This window comes from Excalfactoria chinensis, chromosome 1, assembly GCF_039878825.1.
Source record: "Excalfactoria chinensis isolate bCotChi1 chromosome 1, bCotChi1.hap2, whole genome shotgun sequence".
NCBI classification, from domain to species: domain Eukaryota; kingdom Metazoa; phylum Chordata; class Aves; order Galliformes; family Phasianidae; genus Excalfactoria; species Excalfactoria chinensis.
Window position 1 is genome coordinate 20,995,271 of NC_092825.1, and position 23,265 is coordinate 21,018,535.

At 37.5% G+C, this 23,265-nt stretch overlaps 1 protein-coding gene across 6 annotated transcripts in view; it reads right to left on the reverse strand.

Annotated features, from left to right (window-relative positions):
• PTPRZ1 (protein tyrosine phosphatase receptor type Z1) overlaps window positions 1–23,265 on the reverse strand; it is a 128,703-nt gene that overhangs the window by 24,410 nt on the left and 81,028 nt on the right. For 4 of the 6 annotated variants that reach the window (XM_072333408.1, XM_072333399.1, XM_072333383.1 and 1 more), the window contains exons 9-13: window positions 21,731–21,915; window positions 20,813–20,939; window positions 14,190–14,233; window positions 7,843–11,398; window positions 4,025–4,169 (exon numbers count right to left, since the gene is read on the reverse strand). In XM_072333408.1, the coding sequence (XP_072189509.1) occupies window positions 4,025–4,169; window positions 7,843–11,398; window positions 14,190–14,233; window positions 20,813–20,939; window positions 21,731–21,915 (4,057 nt within the window). The remainder of the gene's footprint in view (window positions 1–4,024; window positions 4,170–7,842; window positions 11,399–14,189; window positions 14,234–20,812; window positions 20,940–21,730; window positions 21,916–23,265) is intronic. The other 2 variants (XM_072333424.1, XM_072333416.1) reach the window with 1 other exon arrangement.

A 23,265-nucleotide genomic window follows, 5' to 3' on the forward strand; every position in this document is an offset into this window, starting at 1 on the left:
CCTTTCCTTATGGTTCGCCATTATGCAATTGAGCAATTCTCTTTCATGGTTGGGTGAATGTGAACACTGTAAGTTAAAATCTGCTTTTGATTTGCTTCTCTACGTGCAAGTCTAATTATCCTTACAGAGGATTTTCAGCTCTTTTTCCATAAAATAAACACAGTATTCAAGATACTGGTTCAAATCATGGATAGGAAAATGAACATTCTCTGAAATCTGCATTTCAGAGATACAGGGTGGCAGAGGAAAGTCAACATTTAAATGATGGCTCAGGGATTTGCCTGTTACTTGGTTGGCAATTTCTTAAGCGTTGCTGTCATGCAGCTTCTAGGAGCTGATCTGCAGCATCTCTACACCTAGAAATGTTGCTGAAACTGCATTAGGAATTTGCTGTTCACATTACTAGAGCTAGTATCTTACTGAGATTCATATGTTTGTTCAAAAAACAGTACTGAATGGTGCAGTTCACACTGACAACTATTACCATTTTACTGTTTGCCAAGCTCTTCTTGTGTTAACCATTATAAAAAACTGATTTGCACAAATTGTTTTACATTTCTTTCTGTAAATCATTTCATTAGGTTCATTTGCATTGACCAATTCAAAGAACTGTTCCAAAAGATTACACATATGCATAAACAATTTCCAGTATGTCAGCACAGAGAAACTTTCAGTTTCAGTCACCTACGTACATAAGGTTAATTAAAGAAAATGGGAATGATGAAGTTATCCAGAAATGAGAACAGAGAATGGAGATTCAAATATTCCTGCTGCATAGTGTACAAGGACTCAATCAAACAGATACCAAGAAGAATGGATAGATTCTATGCTTGGATAGAAAATGCTCTCCAAAGCTGTAAAAATAATCTGTCAAGGAGGCAAAGCCATTACAAAGGCATCATTTATTCCACTGTAATCTTAATCAGTCTGAAAAAAAAAATAAAAAAATGTAAGGAAGGTATATTTGCATCAAATTACAAATGTTCAGTGCACAAGACTACAGTAATTCAAAACAGTGCACGTTCCTACTGGAAATTAGATATTCTTTAGACAGTATTATCATTAAAAGTTTTTATTCCTGGGGGAGAAATTAGTTTTTTATCACAAAAAGATTGAAATTATACCTAATGAGATAGTGAAGAGATTGGGGAATTTCCTCAAGTGATGATTAACAATTTCATGTGAAAAAACACAAACAATCCTGTACCAAAAAACCAACAAAACCCAAACAACAGATGGTAGAGAATTATTTTTCTGATTCAAGTCACTTGAGTGAAGAACAAAATTATTTTGCCTTTTTCTTTTTCTTTCTTTCTTTTTTCTTTTTTTTTCTTTCTTTTTTTTTTTTTTTTTTAACCTTGAAAAGCTGGAATTTGGGGCTTTTGGAAGCTATTTGGTTTTGAAACATTATATTTTTAAAAATGGTTACAGCTATTGCATATTCAGATCAGGAGGTGGCACTTTTCTATCAAATACCCAGCTAGAATAAACCCAATAAACCCATGCAAATTTTCTTTTGAATACTCATTCCAAAAGAATATAGAATAACATCTTGTAAATGTAATCTTTTAATTAACTTTAATGAGTGAAAATAACTGGCTCACATAAAAGAAAAAGAAGTAGATATGCATTATAAAAAGAAAACCTGTCAACTTACAACAGTTATTTCAAAATCAGCTAAACTGCTTATAGCCACAGCAATGATTTTTCACAGGCTTTAAAATGAGGTGAGAGTCTTGATATCTTTGAAAGAGGCCTATAAAGTCCTACCTACAATACATACAGCTTGTGATTCATTCTGCTGAAATAAGAACTACGTTACTGGTGTTATCATAAAGCCCGAGAAAATTTTCTCAAGGATTAACAAAAAAAGAGCTCCACATTTTATTTTGTAGTACACAAGAAATACAGAAAAGATTAAATTCAACTTCAAGAAGATATTACTGCTAACGGGATTTTTGTTTTATTTTGAAAGACCTATGCTACAGAATTGTTCATTCCCAGAGAAGAAATGCAAAATGAACACGATGTTATTTGACAAAAACAAGCTTGTAACATGTGTAGGATTACTATAAACTGCACTACACAATCTGGGTCTTAAAATGTGTAGTGTTCTTTGGAAAATAGAAGAGATTTGAAAGACTATTTAGTCTCAAGGATGAAACTCTTTGGAAGATGAGTATGAATGTTCATGTTGTGTAACATGAAAGACAGGAAAAGGCTCTCAATATGAAAGTGGTTAGCTAGAAATCCAGTGATGGAAAATATAATTATCCAACTAGATACAAATCAAGAAATGTGTGTAATTCTTCCTGCAATTAACCACTTATTTGAAAAGTGGAAGAAATCCTACTTCCCATTCAATGCTTTTAAGTGTTTTATCACGCCAAAGACTGGCTGACTTATAAGGATGCTTGCCTTAGAATGAAGGAAGCCTGAATTCAATTTCTTAAGAGTTGTCTGTTGAGGGATGGGATATATTCTATCCTGGACTGATACAAACCAGCGAGAAGCAAGAGGCAAAGCCAATGAGCCAGACCCTGATGCCACAGCCTAAAGGTTACAGTAGTCAGGACGTGACAAATGCACTCTGGGATTTGGTTCCTGGTTCTTTGCTACTGTTACACATTTTAGGTTAAGGGAGACTGGATAGGTGAAAGAAGGGACAGGCTCTGGAAGCCTTCCAGGAGCAAGGCTCTGCTCCTTGCTGCTAGTTTGTGCATTAACACTACACAAGCAATGATGGGATCAGGCCCCTGCAATCACAAAACAGCAAAAGTTTCTATGGCAGGGTGATGCACAACTTAAGACTCATCTCTTCCAGTCCACTACGTCTCCTCCTTGGCAGCTCTCACTTGCAGGAAGGGGTAAGGGCTATGTGTGGATTTTGGAAGCCTGTGAGAGCCTAAGCAGCCTTGTCCCTAGGAAGACTTCGTGGCTTCATCTGCATCCAGTGAAGAAAACCTGAAGACTTGAACACCTCCCCATTGCTAACAGTATTCCTGGTTGGCTCATAGCTTAGGCCAACTTGTATTACTGCATAAAATGCCTGACACACTCTGGGGTTAGGCCCAGAAACTGTCCCTGGCAGGGGATCTGAATGCACCCACCTTGTTTTATCCCCTGTGAGGGAAGAGCCTTTGGCTGTATGGAAGCAATCTGTGCCATGACTCAAGACTGTAGAAGAATTCCAGGACCACCTCACTTCATAGAATAGGCTCAGTCTTTTGCCCTCATTGGTTGTGTCTTCAGGACTCTTGTCTGCCGTCTCTTATTTTCTTATCAAGTGACAGAAGACATGCCTGTGAGGGAACCTGAGCATGCATGCATGCACAAAACTCATCTGCTTCATCACCTGTTGAACGGTTTCAAAGGCTGGGGGCAAAAATTCTCATTCTAAGGCAGGATCGCAAAGCAGAACAATTTTTTTGGTCACTGGACATGAGAGCTACTCAGGAAGTGATTTTAAAACACTGACAGATTACTTAATTTCTGTCTCGCATTCCACGTCAGCTACAGCCCATTCCTACAGTCCTTTATGAACTGCTTATGTATACGGTCCTGTTGATGATCATGGATTCTTGTCTTAAATTGATAACAACTGATAACAATGTTTTCTGTCTGTTTGTTTTCTAATAGTTATGTGATTGGGAAAATAGGAAACAAACCCATTCCATGCTATTTATTTTATTTCTTCCTCCTGTTCTTCCCAGTGTTCTGTTAATTCACTTGGCTTCCAGCATTAGTAAATGAAAGTCTTGGTATGGATATAAGGTATTTGTTATATTTCAGCACTGCAACCAAAACAAATTGTACTTGAGCATTCTGGAAAGAAACCAGCCTGCTGCTTTACTCTACTGCAGCTCTGGGAGCAAAACAAAGACACACAGTGAGAGACAAGACCCTGTCTCTCTCCCATAAAGCAGCTCAATAACGTCAATCACATTTTTCAAATCAATGTTCTTTAGAACTGGAAAAAAAAACCCAAACCATACCAAAAAACAACAACAAAGCAACAACTTACCTCCAGTATATGAGAATACCCACAAGAATCACTAGACAGATAAAAGTCAGGGCGGATACGACCACAAGTGGTATAACTGTCTTCTTCTCTGATTCCAGACTCTCAGCTAGACCGATACGAGACTCATGGCTACTATTACTTGCCTCTGCAGTCAGAGAAAATTGAAACAGTCCATGTTTAAATACTGACAAACACACAGCATGAGTGAAGGTGTCTTATAATGAGCCTACTTGATACCACTTACCTCTCTTTTTCACTATGCACTGCAGAAAATGTATACATTTGCAAACCAGCTTACAGAAAATAAGCAGACAGAGGGTAAAGCAAAGTATTCAAGCTTTTGTGATTCAGCCTTCCAGCAGTGGAGACTTCTTTGTAAGAATAGCAGATTGTTGTTAAAATATAGGAGAAGAAAGTTTTTTATTTTCATCTGTTTATTAGCTGAAAGTAAAATGATTTAAGGGATCTGAATTTATAACATTGGAATGTGTAAAGCACACTGATATTAAACTGTCACTCACATAATGCAAATCACTTCTCCTTGACTAATAATTGTGACTTTTATTTTTTATTTTATTATTATTTTTTTTTTTTTTTACAACAGAAAATCTCATTGTGGTTACTTTATTGCACCTAAGTCTTCTGTAGTTTAATATGCTGCTCATTTGGTAACTTGCCTTGTAGAAAATCTAGTTTCCATTACATTCAATTGCAGCACTTTCTCCTTCAACTATAATGGAGCCAGAATTAAATTTCCTACCTCCATGTTTATTGGGAATCAAACTGTTATTTAGATATTATCTAGATTTAACTGTCAGCCCTGTAATACTGGATGATGATAATATCTGGGCACAGGAACCTCTTTGAAGATTAAACTAGTATATTTTAAAAGATCATAAAAGAAGCATAACATAATGCTGGAAAAGACCAATCCTGCAGACTTTACTTTGGTCATCCCTTTGGAGGAATACACTTGAAAACATAGACTTTGACACAAATGAACTGATTCTTTTAAATCTATGCAGCTGACTGTGATTTGTGACCATTACATGAGTCAAAATACAGAAATAATCATGTCCACGCTTTTTAGAATTAATTACTAGATTTTCTAAGATAACTACATGTCTTCTGCTTTTGTGAATTGTTCTAATACAATTAATGCTCTGTATGGGACAGGATATTGCTGTCTAGAAATGGGCTGCACTCCAGTGAGGTTTCAAGACCAATTCTACATGACAGTTTTCAGACAAAAGGGAGGAGGGAATGTAGCTGAATCTGAAAAAATATTGACCAAAAAGCATAGAAACTAAATACAGTATAAAAAACCTGTCACGGTCACATAGCATAGACTTCCAGGCACGTATCTGCTTTCATATTCTTTAGTTTTTGGTCTTTCTATAAAAAGATGTCTAGGTCCTGATATTGCAGTTATCTTCTTGGTTTTAGTTCAAAGTGCTCAGTCACCCAAATCACTCACTGCTTTTTCAGTCCTGTATCTCCATGTGTAAAGTGACTGCAGGCAAAAGAAAGGCATCTGAAAATTTGTCTCCAAGCTTCTGGCAAGTAGACTAAAATCAATCCTGATTCAAGAGGAAACTACATATCTGTATGAGAGATCAGAATACGATCCCTTTGAGGCATTCACTTTGCTCATTCAACTCTAGAGTAATTAACAGGGTAGGACCCAGACTCATCTGTGTGATAACAGGGCTCCTTCACACTGCATGACCAAGTCCAATTCTTCTAAGCTGGAAAAAGAGCAATAGATCCCTGTAATGAAGCTTCTTGCCCACTTGGCCATCACTCCAACAATGGCAGCTGAACAGCAGATTTTCTACACTCTAACAATTGGCATGCTTAGATTATGTCCATTATTCTTCATGTTGATTTCTCTTACTGAAATTGAAAGGTTTAGGTAGCCATAGAGGTCTTTAAAAGAAAGTCCTCATCCAGAACAGGCATAAATATGCATCAACTACTACAATAAAGAGTGGGTAAAGTTTAAATGACATTTCCTTCTGGAGCAGTCTAAGCAAGAAGACGTTTCATTAATTTTTGATGACTTCACAGTAATATATACATAACTTTTTTTTTTTTTTTTGTGGGCTTTTTTCTTTTTTTCTTTTTTTCTTCTCTTTTATTTTTTATTTTTACTTTTGTTACTTCATATCTGAGTTAAGCAAGGATATTTTTGATGCACAGGAGACCACGTTAGACATGCTCACAATTAATTTCCAGTTTTTAAAAGGCAGTATTTGGCATGATTTATTGGAAAAAATAATGTACATGAAGTGATACTGTATGACGTCTTTCAATAATATTTAGAAGATAAAATCTGTCTGTTGTACTCCAGACATGCATAATCTTTTTGGAGTACTTTTCTGAAGTAACAGTTCAAGCTCATTGTTAACTAAAATGACACTTATCATGTGAACTCCAAATCTTCAGTGGCAAAATTCATTTACATTTGTCACATGAGTTTTGAAATATTCCTTTCCTTTTTTTTCTGATTTTTTAGGAAATGTGTTTTGCAGTTTAAACTATGAGGTAACCACTTACCAACTAAACTTAACTCCCTTTTTGTTTCAGTTTTAGAGTGCCTAATTTGTTAGGTCTAATAACAATTTTGCCATGTTTTCTACTTTATTTCAATATATTTTCTAATTTTTGTTTTCTTTTGTTTTCCATTTTTTCACATTCTACCAGCTCTGATTATATGGTGCCAGTCTATCACCTTTTCATTTTAGTATTCTGTTGCTCATGAGAAGTACAACTTGGTTTCATTTTGCTCTGTATTTGTAGGATTCAGCCTAAAATTTCACATGCTGTCTAGACTCCACTTCAGACCGATCTAGTTGGATGATACTGCCCCCTACAGATGCTATGAATGTTTAAGTTCAATTTACTTTTAAAATACGAATTTACCTTCTTGTTGTTTTCCCCAAGCCACAGTTATATTTTCTGATTTTACTCTTGGGTTTCCTATATTCTAACATGAAGAAATTCAGATTTCTTGTCTGAATAGTTTAAGTGTCCACAACACATTTTAAAATATAAAGGCAATATGTTCTATTTATCTGGTTCTTATCTATGCAAGGCACAGTTTTGCCTTCTGACCTCATCTCTGGAAACACAGTTCACAAATCTCTCACTGACTTTAAGAGAAATAGTCAGGAAAAATATATATGATCAAGTACAGGAGAACCCAGCTTTGATACACTGGAAATAAGCAAAACTAGCATAAAAATCTCTTCATCTTACTGAAATTTGAAGATGGCATAAACAATAAGAATGAAGATGAATGTTTATGCAAATTAAGATGAATCAGAATCAAGCTGAAGCATCTTCTTCCTTGCTCAATACACCTTAGAAAATACAAAATAAAACATAAGGAGAAAATGTGCTGCCACAATTATAGAACAGAATCTCAGAGGTATGTTTGTGCTGGTATAATTTCCTCTGGTAATGTCTTTGTACAAAGAACTTACATCTCTCTTATACCTTTAAAACTCAAATTAAACCATTAACACTGAAACAGGTCTTAGACTGTGCACCACCCGACTTCAGCTGATGGTACACATCTACCCAAAAGCAGAGCACAAATCTTCCTACTGAAGAGTTTCAGGTGCAGTTTGACATAGACAGAAGTGGCATGCACAAGGCAACCTGCTCAGTATGCACCCCTGCTCCTCAGCGCCTCCTTAATCACCCCCACTGTCCCTCTTCTTGTTCTGTTACATATAAACCTCATTCTCTACAGCACAAAAGTACCCCCTCACAACTTTCCATGGTATGCATTAGACTTATCCATAACTAACCTGCCTCAGAGATGTTGAATACTGATGAGTGATCGCTAGTTACAGACGAGGCTGATGACTGTGATGATCCAGGAGTTAATTCTGAGTTACCTGCTTCAACTGCCCCTTCAGTGTCTGTCTCATTAAGGTCAGGAAAACTGAAATCTGTTGACGTTTCATTATCATTAAGGCTATCTGAGGTACCTTGGCCAGAACCACTTTCTTCATCACTTGTAAAAACAGCCCAAGACTTAGACTCTGATGTGTTTTGCAATGGGACACTAGCGGTTTGAATATGGTTCTCCAAAAATGTCGGGTCGTTGTGCTTCTCAGGTATCACACTCGCTGTCAGAGATGGTACAGATGTATGTCTGTCCGTGGCATGGTTTATCTGTCTGTCTGATGCAGCAGTCGAAATTCTCTCTTCTTCTTCAGGTTTCTCAGAATGTGAGTTTATAATTAGGTTGTTATTGTTTACCTCTGCATTTTGTTCCTCTACTACCATATCCTCATCTTCTCTATGGGAAGAGCATGAGATACAGTTACTTATGGGGAAGCCATCATCATACTCATCGTAGTCATCCTCAACTACAGAAGGCCACAAATCAGTACTGGACATGACACTGGGAGACAACCCAGAGGATTCTCTGGAAGGAATCAGTAACCTACTCAAAGTTACAGAGCTCTCACTTTTGGGAGGAGCAGCTGTAACAGAAATATGTGCACTTGGTAAAAGAAGGGTGTGATGAATGGACATGTCAGTATCAGAAACCACTGTGGGCATTTGCACTGGATCAAAACCAAATGGAGAACTTGAAGACACACTGTCAGTCTCACTTGGTTCAAAAACACTTGCAGAGGTATGGCTGTCTGGAGGAGTAGCTACATGTGGTAATGCATCAGCTGTTAGGAAGGGAGTTGTTACTGCATCTGTTGCTTGGGGGGGAAAGGCATTTGTACTTTCTAAACTGGTCAGCTGGAACAAAACATCACTACTGTACAATGAAGGCATAACCTGCTGAACATCTTCACTGTTAAACAAGCTGGATGAAACATACTCCTCACTTGCATAAGAAACAGATAAACCTTGAAGTGACGCTGTGGGCTTACTAAATGTGTTTGACAACATATCAGCAACGGAAGGTAGAGATGCAGAAGGCAGCATAGTTTCATTTGTAGCAGAACCTGGTGCCATTTGATGCAATATTTGGTCAAATGCAGAACTATCTTTATAAACCCTGGAGCTTTCAGCCAATATTGGATCACTCGGCACAGCTGCAGCTGTGTCAAGCAGAGTGCCATCGCCAGAAGACTGGAAGGAGGACTGCAGTAAAGCGTCATTATTTAATGTAGCTGAGGCCTCATAAAAGTACGGCTGAGTCGCGGATAATGTTTTGCTATAAGCAGGGGCAGAGACAGCTTGTTCTGAGATTGCACTAAGCATAGGTCTAAGCAAAGTGTCATCAGAGGCTGGAGGTGTAACATGCAAAGGCTGAACGGAAAGGCGATTTTCTGTAAGTTTACTAATATCATAATCAAATACCTTAGTAGTGGGAAAAGCAAGAGAGACTGGAAGGATTCCCTTTGTGCTAGAAACAGGAAGTAGGCTTTCTTGCAGAGACGTGGTCTGCTTAATTACATCATTATTAGAAACAGATGTAGAAAGTTCAGGTATCACTTTACTTTCAGCACTGGAAGCCGTTTCACTTAAAGAAGAAGAAATTTGCAGTTCTTTCTCATCTCCATATACATCACCTTTTTGAAGCACCTTATTAGCATCACTAAAACCAGATGATTCATATGTAATTTCATCTACAGAATCAGAGGAAGAAGCATTATGTATGGTCAAAGTGTCTGTATCAGGCAAAAGGGACTCACTACCAGAGTATGCTTCAGACCAATCCATATCACTAGATAGAGAGCGCGTAGGCTGCAGCCAAGTATCAGCTTGTGATGTTACAGAGGAAGGTTTATGCACCAGTACATTGTTATAGCTGCTAAATAAAGGATCCTGATGAAATACGTCAACAGAACCATGCACAAATTCTGCAGAGTCATAAGAAACAGTAAAGCTTTGGAGGGAGCCCACATTACTAGACAAAGCATAAGGATGTTCAGACATTGTAGATAGTACATGCACATTTAAATCACTGCTGGATGGTTCGACTTCAGAAAATATGTGAGTTCTATTATGACCAAATATCAGTGTCTCTGAAGCAGCGTGAGTGGTTTGATGTGACACCACATCAGTATATTGAGCAAGGCTTGGCTGTATTAATGTATCACCCTCTGCCAACGTCAAAGAAGCATGCAGGGACACCTTATCACTTGCAACAGCCGGAGTAGCACTTTGTGGAAACATTTGAGAAACTGTGTACAGACGGTGAAACATTTTACTACTGGAGGAAGCAGAGGAAAATGTAAGCAAAGGTACATCATCATAGGAAGACAGGGTGGGTTCAAATGACACATCAACACTGGGAAATACAGGTGTAGCATGCAAGGTCACATCACTATCTGATGTAGCAGGGGTAGTGTCGAGCATCTGAGAGTCAAACAATAAAGGGGTGACTAGAGGAAACACTTCACTACTGTAGGAAGGTTGAAGAGGTATCTCACCATTATAGACTGGTTGAGTTGTCTGAGAGAGTACCTCACTGGCAGCAGAAGCAGAACCATATTCTCCAGAGCTTGAAGAGAAAGAGTGAGGTGATAATTCAGCAGAGGAGAAAGCAAAAGTAGAATAATGTGGTAATTCTAAATCCGCATCTGATGTGTCTTGTGAAACCACTGGGCTGCCGGAATAGGGCACTGTAGCTGGCTTTAATCCCTCTACATAAGCCTCAGTGTAACTGGTCTGAGACAAATGACTGCTATCCGATGTACCAACAGATTGAGTTGTCAGCTCTGTAGCATTATGAAACCACAGATTTCCATCAGTGGAAGATGTGTGCTTTGGAGGCTCATCAGACCTTGGGGGTGCAGCACCTTCTGAAACATATTTAACAGAGCCTTGGTAAAGAACATCATGCATGCTTATATCTGGGCTTCCTGAAGGAAGGATGTCTTCTTGGGAGGTCTCCTCTGTAACCAGATGTGCTGAAGAAGTGGTGAGAACTGAACTCCAAAAGTCATCAGATTCCTGATCAGGTTTAAAAGGAGATAATAAGAAATCTTCACCACTATGGCCTGTAGTGGTTATCCTGGTTGGTTCAGTGCCTGAAGAAAGGTATATGTATTCTTCTTCTATGCCTTTGGTGGAGTCAGTGAATTGAGGAGGAATTTCAGTAATCATTTGGGATTCCAAAAAAGGATCTTCTTCTTCAGAGGTTTCACTGACAGGTGGAGAAGTAGGATAATAAACTGCCTTGAAAACCTCATCCTTACCAGGCAATTCTTCTCTTGTTAAGTATCTATTTATTTTAGCTTCATTAGGTTTTGTCCTCATGTTTTCTTGACTGTAGCTTGATGTAGTCATCTGGAAATCTTTCCTCTTTTTTTGTTTTATTGCACTGTCAGTGCTAGGAATCACTGCAGTTTCTTCATCCACTTCTGTTTCTTTTTCATCAGCTTCATCCTTTGAAAAAATATCACAGCCGAAGACAATTAACAGTGCTTATAGACACCACACACAAATGAAATCCAAAGCTGCAATAATATATTTATCTGGTTTCATAAAAACAAAAAGGACAAAACAACCGGCACCTCTGAGAATACCATTGACAAAATACCTAGTTACAAGAATAAGTATCCTCTTCACTTGAAAATGCTGCCTATTTCCAAGACAAACAAAAATCTGTGCTCAATAACTTCTTAAATGCATGAGAGAGAAAAACTACTCACGGTATTTATTATTCATGAAGGCCTACATCTTTCTAATAAAATGCAACTGTATTTGCAGTACACATCAAAGAAAACTGACTTTACGATCAGATTATTTTAGAGAGTTGCACCAGTATTCTGATATTGATTAAACTGCTATAGTAACAGAATATGATCTGTGTTTAAATGTGATGAATCATCATTGTTTCCTAGATGATATGATTTCAGGATGTAAAAGATCATCATACAACAGTATCAAAAGTGTTGTGAGTGATACCACCTGGTCCCTGTCACCGACCTTCCTTTGCTGAACACAAATATAACTTCTAAAAAGTCTACATTAGGGTTTTGAATTTTAAGGCCAGATCTAATAAATAGATAAATAGATAAGTAAATAAATATGTGTATGTCTAAATATGATGTCCCTATCCTCAACTTTCCTTGAGCCAAATCCAGAAAAGTAGTGTGGAATCATGGCAATTGCTCATGAGGGGCAGTATTTTGACCAAGTACATAAGTACCACTAACTTTGTGCCATGCCCAACTTTGCCAGCTGCAGCATAGCTCTGCACAAGCGGCATGACTGCAAAGTAGACTGAGGAGTACTCTCAGCTGCTGAACAGACTTGGTTTTATAGGCACACATATGCCTAACAGATACCAGTAGGACAAAGACTCTAACAAAATGGAAACAATCACAGAATGACTTGAGTTGGAGGGAACCTTGAAGACTACCTAGTTCCAAGCCCTTGTCTGTGGGCAGGGTTGCCACACCAGATCAGTCTGCCCAGAGCCCCATTCAACCTGCCCATGAGTGACTCCAAGGATGGGGCATTCACAACTTCTCTGGTCAATCTGTTCCCATGCCTCATCACTTTCTTTTTTCCTCTTATTAATCTAAATCTTCCCTTTTTAATTTTAAAGACATTCACCCTATCACTGTCTGATCATGCAAAATGGTGCTCTCCAAATACAGTTTAAACTGTATATCTTTTGAAGACATGGCTTGATGATGTGCTAGTAGTAGTGGTAAAACTAGTTTCTACTGCAGTTTAAGCTGAACTGATTACCTTCTCCTGCACTGAAGAGAGCAAGGCATTGTAGAGAGATGAACACAAAGTCAACAGTCTTGGAAGGAAGGTGCTCAAAACAAAGTGTGACTGAATAAATTATTAACTAGGATACACAGTTAATAATAACCTTTAACTTTATCCAGTCCTACCAGAGTGAAGGCCTTAATCACCAGACTACAGCTGTGCTTCACACGGAAGTCCCTTCCTTTCAGGAATATCTACTGCACTCACCATATAGGGGATCTCAGACACGACTCTCAGATATGGATTTCATTTCAAGGGGTACATACTTATAATGTAGGGACAAATGCCCCTAGACTGTGTTTCCTCAAACCGAGGCTGGACTGAACAGCCCCTCATTTGTGAAAACCTGTCTTCTGAAGGGCAATGCCTGCACTTTTAAATTATCTTGGTTCAAGTAAAGTTATCGACTAAGTTGACGTATGCTAGTGCTCAGCTACTGTCCTGCAGAGGAAAGATAATAACCTGAATACATAATTTACATCAATATAGATATTATAACTAAGTCACTGGTTAGTCAGCTTTCACAGACAGAAGGGAGAGTAAATAGGTAGAAAGTTAAGAAAAAGCTATATCTGCATTTAACCAACAAGGACATGCCACACAGTGACAATACTGTGGCCAGAGACTGAAACAGTAATTTTTCTGAGGGATTACTTGATACCAGTGTGGATCTTACTGAAGGAACTGGTCATGTTGTAAAATCAGTATTGATCTGAGTTAAAAATTTCAATGTGATATTTTCATCTTCCTCCTTGCTGGGATGTGAGAAATCAAGTTAACAAATATAGAAATAAAATTTAAATTCTACAGAAGATATCATAAAAACATCCAAAATGGTTTAAAGTAGGGTTATATTGTAAGCTTTAATTTCTAACTTGAATTCAAGACGTGAGAGTAAGTAAGCCTCCAAAATGTTGGAATTCTGTGATAAGAAATGATAGCTGTTAATTTCAATCAACAGAAGACACACACAAATCTTATTTTAAAGGATAAGTGCCTTCCTCCCATACTCTAGTTTATCACATGATAAGATCTACCTGCTATAAGCAAGACCAAGACAGATTTCTCTTTAAATAATTCTAAAAGGCTTAATACTACACGGTAACTTTGATTCTCCCAAATTCATAGTTTTGTCATTGAATTCACTCAGAGTAACTGGATGGGCTATTCTCAAGAATATTTCAGCATATGCTGTAATTTCCCTCAATTCTCTATGTATCTCCAGCTCCAGATAACTGTGTAGGTAGGAAGGTATCTCTAGAGTTACCTAGGGAGAAACAGCACTGAAAGTGAAGGTTGTATGTGTGTACATATGCACGTATGTATAAATGCAGACAATACATTCAGTTGGTGAAACAGACCTGCAAATTCTTACAGAATATATATTTTAGTTTGTTGAAATGTGCGTATCACATTGAAATACTCTTTCAAAAATAAATTAATGCTATACCTCATAATCTTCAGTTTCATTCAGTTCAGGAATGAGGTCAGCCTCTATAAAACAAAAATACAAACCATATCACCGAACATTTTAAATTCACAGAATTATTAATTCTGCAAGGACTCAGTTGATTAATTAGCACAATTTATTGTGACTCAGATTAAACTATTTTGTAGGATTGTGTTTGAAGGAATGGTGAACCAACTGGAGAGAGCACTAGCTTTAAGGATAGCAGTACTCATCTATACATGAGACTTTCTGCTGCAACAGTTCTGACTGGCACTAATTTGATACTCCATTACATGCTGGATCTACACTACAGAACCACACCTAAGTTTATGAGAATACTATCTACAAGAAATCAAAGTTTAATGTAGAGCAAACAGTAAACAAAAAAAGTAAGTCTGGGAATCAACTATTTCCCTACTTTTACTCTGAAAGTTTCAAACATTCTCTTGTAAAATGGTCTGTTCTCTAATTCTCATACAGAAAATTCCTCATTTGTGCACTCAATGCTTAGAGTTAGGTGCTACTGTAAGTCATGCCATTCTATTCATCATGCAGTAAGCTGGCATCCACTTCTGTCAGGGCAGGACAAAGAGACCAACCTATTCTTACAGCCAGTGCTTAAGGTCTTCTTCAAACTCACTCTCTGCTTGCTATAGTGAAAGGACCAGAACCTAACAGTATCATATTCCACAAAACTGGGGACAATAAGAAGGTATTGGGTACTCTACTAAAACTTTTAAGGTCTTCCTTGCTTTTTCTAAATAAATAGAATTTTAGCAAGAACTCATGTGAAAATCTTTCTCTCTAAAATTTAGAGGTAGTCTGTCATCTTCTTTCTCACTGTCTTTTTTGACCAACACAGTAATCTGGTTGTGATAGCGGTCAGCAAGAGAGGTTTCAAAGCAGGCTGTGAGAAACCTGCAAATCTCTGGTAGGAACTTGCATGGCCTCAAGTGGTGAAATCTTACACCTTTCTACAATGTTAAGTCATTTCACTGCTCTCTTGAGCCACAGAAAAGCACATTTCCTTTCTGGATCTTTCTAAGTCTCTGTCCTTAGCAATGCTGACATGCCTGTCCTATTTATCTGTGCTCGAATGTATTCTGAAGCTGATTTGCACCGTGAAAATGTCAGCCTCTTAGTCTGGGAAGTGATTCTAACAATAACATCCTGTGGAATTGCATGTCTGCAGCTCCTCAGTGATTCCCAAATGTAGCTGTCTTCATACAATAGTATAAAGATGTCATTTCCACACTTCTCATTTCTGCAAAGTCAAGCGGGGTCTTAATTTGTATTCTGTAAGGTCTGTCCACATCCATGTTTCCAAAAGTTTGAGACATGTATTATATGCAACATACAATTAGGTAAAATCTATCACACCAACGTGCTCAGTTTTTTCTATAGATTCTAGCACGTAAAAACATTTTGACTGAACCTGCAGAAAAAGTGCCATAAATTGTTCTTTTGTAACTAAGTTTTATAAATTACCAAGCACTTGGCAACTGGTAATGTCATAACCTTTTATTAATGAGAGAGAAAAATGATCTTACCTCTGACTCCTGGAAGCCTAGGAGGCTCCGGGGCAGGGAGGGGAGAGGAGGGGAGGGGAGGGGAAGAAGAGGTGGAGGAGGAGATAATGATATTCCCTGGCTTCTCAATGATAGAAATCAAACATCATATGACATTAATTTAGACCCATACCATATATTATGCACTCAAAAAACTTTTCTGTAAAGAAAAATAATACAGAAAAATGCCATCTATTCATTCTATGGTCACTAGTCCTCAGTTGAACTTTAATCAGACTTCATGAGAAAAATAAAACTTGTTGATTGCTCTATATTACACAATAAGCTACATGTCCACTCATTCCAGCAGGAAGAAACTCAAGTTTCTCACTCTTGCCTCTTATGGAGAGGTATTTATACACGCACACACACACATACAGTTACAGATAAATAAACAAAATTAAATAGTCAGCCATTTTACCAAGACAGTTTAATTTGGGTTGGTTACATAAACATATTTGTCAAAAGCCTCAGAGAGACACACTAATAGAAGTTCTGTTAACTCTGTTGCTGTGATTTTTATTTGATAGCATTTTATACAAATGTGCTAACAGCCACCTACTGATCAGAAGAAACATCCCCCCAAAAAACATCCCATTGATGTAGGTTGATAAACAAGCTTGTTTATTTCTTCTGGAACCACATACTGCTTACTCTAGAGCTTACATTTTAAATAGTTAAATCATTAGTCAGAAAGTTTTGAAGTTATCTTTTCACATAATAGTGCATTTTAATGACAGACGAAGAAAGGACAAAACAAAGACAAAAAAGGGAAATTCCCTACATTTAAATTCAAAGCAAATCTTTAAAAAATACTTTAAAGCAATCTGATCTGCAGTTGCAAGAATAACAGGCACGTCATAAATTCATTTCAATTCTGTACTGTCTTATGTAATAAATGCCACTGAAAGAAAAAAACAAAGTAGAGCCTGTTTCTTTTGTTTGAATTAGTTTTCAGATGTCTACATTTATACCATATAAAATACGTTTAGTGCTTTTTTAGGACAAAAATTACTAACAAAGACAAGTTACAACAAAATTGCATAGTTAGACTCTCGTAGATCGTCACTGACATTATGATCTGCATTTGAGAGCCATATCCCAGAATGACTTTCGGTTAAAACCAACCAGCCTCTCTACACAGGAAGATGAGAAAAGAGATATTTTCTTATTTTCATGCCCTGTGTCAGTAAAAGCATGTAAGTATCACTGATATTAATGACATAACAAACTACTGCAGAACTTCCAAAGCTATACAGATGTTATCTAGAAAGTCAGAGCATGCATTCAGATAACAAAAGTCCAGTTTTAATACCAAATGAAAAACTGGTAAATGAAAGCTGGGCTTTCATCAACATTGACTAACACGTAATCTACCAATACACTCCATTTTCAATGGATGTTGGGTAGCTGTGTCAGGGAAAGCACTCACCAACCGTCACTAAATGGAAACTAATTGGAAAAAAATCACGTGTGTGCATGCTGCACCACAAGCTGAAATGCTGCCTCTCTGAACAGTTCAGGTAAAAATTCCAAATGCAGAAGTCTCAAATATAATCACCTGTGTGATGTCATATGTGAGATCCTGAGGCTTCCACAAACCAGAATGCTTTCAGAAATCAGCACCGGGGACAGAAGTTATAGCCTGGAGGTTTACACCTTGGTTGAGGACCACACAGGGTGGGGACAAAGCATGGGAAACACCTTCCCCTTCCATCATCACAAACAAAAAAGGCTAAAACAATGGTCCTGAGTTTTCTGAATGGCAGATTTGTGTTGCACAGGGTACTGAAAATTCCCTCTTTAAGAGTGGCCACTCCAAGGGCTGAAATCTTCCCAGAAAAAGGGCACTCATGTCCCATTTTAATTTTTAACATGCAGATTAATTGGTCTGGAGGTGACTGCAGTGAATTTCATCTTAATTAAACTGGCTTACTCAGAGTAAGTCTTGAATACAGAACTTTTAGTTTAGGTTTTATGTGAGTCAATTTTATTTCACGTCTTCATGGTGAAGATAACTTTTCTTTCATAAATTCACAAGCAGGAGCTCCAAGAAATCTCCTTTTGCCTCAAGATCTATAAAGCAGATCACAAAACCAATTTGATGTTATAGTTGTAATCATCAAGTAGCTCTGAACAAATCTTTCTTATTAGATATCTACATTTTCATATCTCTGTCATTTCGTATTTGCAATATTAAATATGAAAATATTTGCAAAATTTGCAGTGGTTAATTCCAACGTAAGTAATTAGTAAAAATAAGTACATAAAGAAGCAATATTAGAAATGAATGGAAGTTTTTTGCCTTTTTTTTTTTTTTTTTTTTTTTTTTTTTTTTTTTTTCATTTTGAAAGTATATCCAGAGCTAAGACAGCACTTATAAAATGTATCTGTAGAGCAACATACGCTCCCACCAAACACACTAATTATATGGAAGGTGTCCTCCCTGAACTTTCTTCATCCAACCCTTTCAGATATTCCGCAGTAAATGTGTCAAACTAAACACAAAGCACTCTAACAACTTTCTGTCAGTGTCAGATAGGAAGCTTCACAAAGAAACAGCTTTTTCTGCAACACAGAGAAAATTCATTTTTAATGTTAAACCTCTCCTTTTTTTTTTTTTTTGTTAAATATTGAAATATCCTTGAAAGAATTCATGTGACCTGAAATAACCCCCCTCTGTTTCGAAGCTCTTGACAAACTAAAGGATACACCTTAGGCAGACCCAAAAACACTACAGATTTTCAGAGCTGTCTGAAATTTGACAAAAGGTGTATATAGTTTGCGTAGTTCTGATACGCAATGTGCTTCACTCTCCTCCTCACAATGTTTTGTTTTTTGAAAACCAAAAGGAAAACTTGGGATCAGAATATACTTACAAAAGTGAATTTGCTTCATTGCTACATCAAGGAGATGTACTTAAACGCGTAATTGGAAGGAAGCATAAAAATACCTTTTCCACAGTTACGTTAACGTGCTCATGCTGCAGAAGACAGGCACATCTGTACACTATTATTTCTCCTTGTTATCCTTGTGTCATGTTTTGTCTTTTCTTTCATAAAAAAATGTAAATTAGTATAAAACTTAATTTTAAAGTCAGGAGAATATCAGACTTGCACTCAGAACAGCTAAATATAACACTTATGCACCAACTTCTCTTATCATACAATCAAATCTCAGAGAAATTTCTGCAGAGAAAGGAGTATTCTAAGATGTATTCCCAAAGAGAGGTGCTGACTCTCCCTTCTCCTGACATGGATGCAAACCCCATGCTGCCCTTAGCAGAAACACAACACAGCTGCAGTGCTCACATCTGCTGCTGGGTGGATGAAGGCCATCAGACAGACAACAGCCTCTCCCTGGGTTTGGTCCTGGCAGCTTTGCCTGCAGGCTGGGTGTGCTGTGCTGGGCTGTGCTCCCATAGACTGAGTTCCATCCCCTGCTCGCCCCTGAGTCCACCTTTCCTTCCAGTGGAAGTCATTGGTGGTATGCAACCGGATCTGATAGAAGGGATGTAGCAATAGTGGTATTTAATGTTCTTGGGTTTGTTTTTTTAAACAAACTATTTCATTCTTGTTATTTTCTGATCTTCAGAAGCTGTGATAGCAGCACTGTGCTAACTGCATTTGTTGGCTTTGCTCTTATTTAATAACAACAACACTGAGCAGTTCATTTCTCACTCCATGGATGCGGAGATGTGTGAATCTCATCTCAGAAACATTTTCAAACACAAAGTAACCAAATTTTTGGAAAGGAAATGGAGAGATAAGAGGGCGATAAAAGATAGATAGGTAGATAAACACAAAAGTGAAATGTCAGAACCTTGTCAATGGCTTGGAAAAACTAAAGATTAAAATGGAAATTCTCATAGGCATTAGCATAATACTGCAAAAATACGTGTTTGAAAGGCACAGCAAATGTTTATTGAAAGATTGTATGTACTATATGTGAATCTGCATCCCCCTCCTTCAGATAATAATATGTTATTTTATGCCTTTTACCACTGTCAACTCTCAGTTGATGCAGGAGGGATCATCAAGAATCATCTTCCTTCTTCCTGTAAAGGAATGTGGTTCCCTTGACATGCGAAACTAACCTGTTTCCCAAGTACACCACAGTACTGCTAAGGACTCTGCCATAGCTGAACTGATTTAACCACACGTAAAGCTGTACATACACTGTCCACAAATAAACAACCACAATTTGAGCCCTCAGATTTAAAAAAAAAAAAAAAGAAAAAAAGAAAAAAAGAAAAAAATAAGTGTTTTTCTGCGCAATCAGAAAGGTTATGATTTGTTCCTATGATTAACTGCAAGGTTCCTAATTCAATACACAGCTTTCACTACCTTTGATAAGAACAGAGTTTTATGCTAAAACTTCCACAGAGTGAAAGGAATTATTAAGGACAAGGTCAAGCTCCATGCTACAGTGTCACATTATTTTGTATTTACCAGCAGGCAGAAGAGGTGAATCTGGCTGTGCAATCAGTGAGATTTGGTTATTAGGCCTTTTGATTTGTTTGCGAGGCAACATTAAGAAGCAAGGGAATTCCATCACCGCAAGTGCTTTGAAATCAAACTCCAAGTAAACATAAATAATCCAATCTCGAAATAAATTGATACAGGTTTGTAAGTCATGCATCAGGTTTGCATCTCTTGTTTCCTTAACACTTTGGCAATGCAGGTGATTAATTTGGGGAGTCAGGAGGATTCTTGAACTATAGGGAAATAACACCAAACACGGCTTTATTTCCCTACATCATATTCCTAAAAGATACACCGGTGAGATTTGAAATGAGGCAGGTGGTCTTCAAAATACTCTTAGTTAAAAACATTAACATGCAATCTTTCGTAGGGAATGTTTACTAGGAATGGAGAATTATATCATGATAAAATATCAGTAGCAAAGAACAAGCTGAAGGTTAACTGCAGGGATTTTGAAATTTCATTTTAGCATACTTTGACAGTTGCACATTTTACTGGTTTGCAAATAAACAGCTTCTCTAAATAAAGGTTTTCAGTTAAAAGTGACCGCTCGGCTCAGAAGAGCACTTACCTTGGTCCTCTAAAGGCATGTCAACAATGACTTGGTCACTGTATTTTCCATGCAGACCATTAGAGCAAACAGCAACTATCTGAAGAACATAACTTGTATTGGGCAGCAGATTATTTAGAATAGCTCCCTAAAAGAAAACAAAAACAAAAACAAAAACAAAAAACATGTTTAATCATTAACTTACAAATACATATTAAGTATTTGGAAATGTTAAGATTTTTTCATAACACATTATTCATATGAATCACAAAGGTCCTTCTGTCCTATGACTCTAACATACACTCTTCACATTTTACTATCAAAAAGTACTTTTCAGGCAACTAAAAAGAACTGTGAAGCTTTAAATGGAGAATACCAAAGCGCACACCTGTTTAATGATGAATACTAGTTTAGGTAATCATTTCAGGTAACATTACCACTGATAAGCTTATGAATATTTGAAGAGCCTAACGAGAACAGATCACATTAGTGAAATACCATGAAGCAGTAAATCAGTAACTTAATGCCTATAGCAGTATGATTGCACTGAATCTAATTAGTTGCTAGCGTAGGTAATTCTTTGCAGACCAGTGAGCAATGAAGTACAGATCACTATTAATTGACTAAGGGGTTTATGGCTAAGGAGTTCTGAGCTTGACATGGTCATATACTTTTGGGAACACTACAGGCAAATCAGAACAGAACTCCAAGAAATTTCTCTGCCTGTGGCCAAAAGAGGCTTTTCTTTTTCTTTTTATTTTTAATGTTTTTAATTGTCTCTGTAGCTTCAGAGCCAAAGAGAGAAGCACAGCTTTTGTGAGCTGCAGCCAAATAAGTAATTTTCTATTAAATTAGCTCCCAGCTACCTGAACCCTTAGAATAATTAATGTCTGCTTTGCCATCACTGCTTTGAATGAAACTTGAAGAGTTCACAGTTACCAAGTCCTGATACCCATCTGTCAGAAACTCATGCTTAGTCTGGTCTTCTCCATCCAACTGTTGATAAAAGACAGCAAACTTCTCAATCATGGTATCATACACAACCCGAGGTCTTTCCCATGTAACCAGAAGACTGGTATAATTCTTTGGGTCAGATTGGACATTTTCAGGTTCTGAGCTGCAAACTGAAAGGACAATAAAGAACATGGTATTTATTAAATGGCAGAAATTGCTCTAAAGATCTTCATTCACTTCCCATCAAAATTACCGGAAATCTTTAATGGGCCTCATTTTCAGCTTTCTACTAAAATATCTGAGATGGCATGTACTATCAAAAGATGTAGAGTTCTAATTAATACTAGATAAACAAAAGCAAGTTACTTTGAGACCTCCTTCCCCCTCTTTTTAATACCGTACTTTGAGAGAGATTTGTGTTGAGTTCCTAGTAGCTTTAGAAGAGCTGCACAGTCTCCCAACAGCTACAATAGTTTCCAGTGTGCAACAGATTGTTTTTAAAGACTGAAGGTACGTGTATCACACTTGAATTTTGAATATTTTAATAGAAGAGACAAAAGACAAATAGTGAGGAATAAGAACGTGTAAGATTAGCTGGTAGTTATTTCATTTGGCTACATTCCACCAGTAAGAGGCCCCAAAAGAGTCAGTGTAAACCAACAGGTCTGAGTCTATTCCACATCTCTTGCCCTTTCACACCATCTTCCAACCATAACCTCCTTTGCCTCCATTTAGCTTGAAAAACATAAGCAGGTAGCATAGACTTCCAAGAAGGAGGTTGAAAGAAGTGAGGAGGAGGAGGCATGTTGAGCTTGGCAAAGTGAGAATGCTCTTCAGACATTGCCAGCCCGCTCCCATCATCATGCCCTAAGCATTGCCCTGGATATCCCAGCTTGTTGCATTCCAAGCCCACTCACGGACACCTTCTTGGTAAGCTTGGACCTCACACTCCAGACAAACTCTTTCTTTCCAGGCAATTTTTTGCATGTCTTCCAGTTTTTCCCCAACACCACATTTTTCATCTTATTCAAATAAGCTGAATCTTCTGATACATCTCTAGATATACAAATGTACTGATTACCAGTGTGCCAGAAATGTGCTGAGACTTTGTCATTTGTTATTTAAATCACCCAGGTACCTGTGTGTAGCTTGAAAGTAACATACAAGGTCAAGGTAGATTAACCTCTGTGAATAAACTGCACCAGCAGAAAATGTAAATTATTTATCTGAAGGTCTCTGAAAAATGACTGACAGATTGTGATACAGGAAAAAATAAGCCAAAATAATATAGCTGAATCATTCATGGCTGCTCTGAGCTTAGGCTGAGATAATTTTCCTTCCTTGCTCTCATCATCTCTGTTGCTGTCAGACATGGAACTGATGAATGTCAAAAGTCTTCCCTAATTTTTGGTTCCCAACTGCAGATCACAGTAGCCAGATATGAGCCGGTACACTGGAATAAGGGCCAGGGGTCCCTAACATTTAATCTTATAGATCTCTCCTCTTATATGTTTGAAACT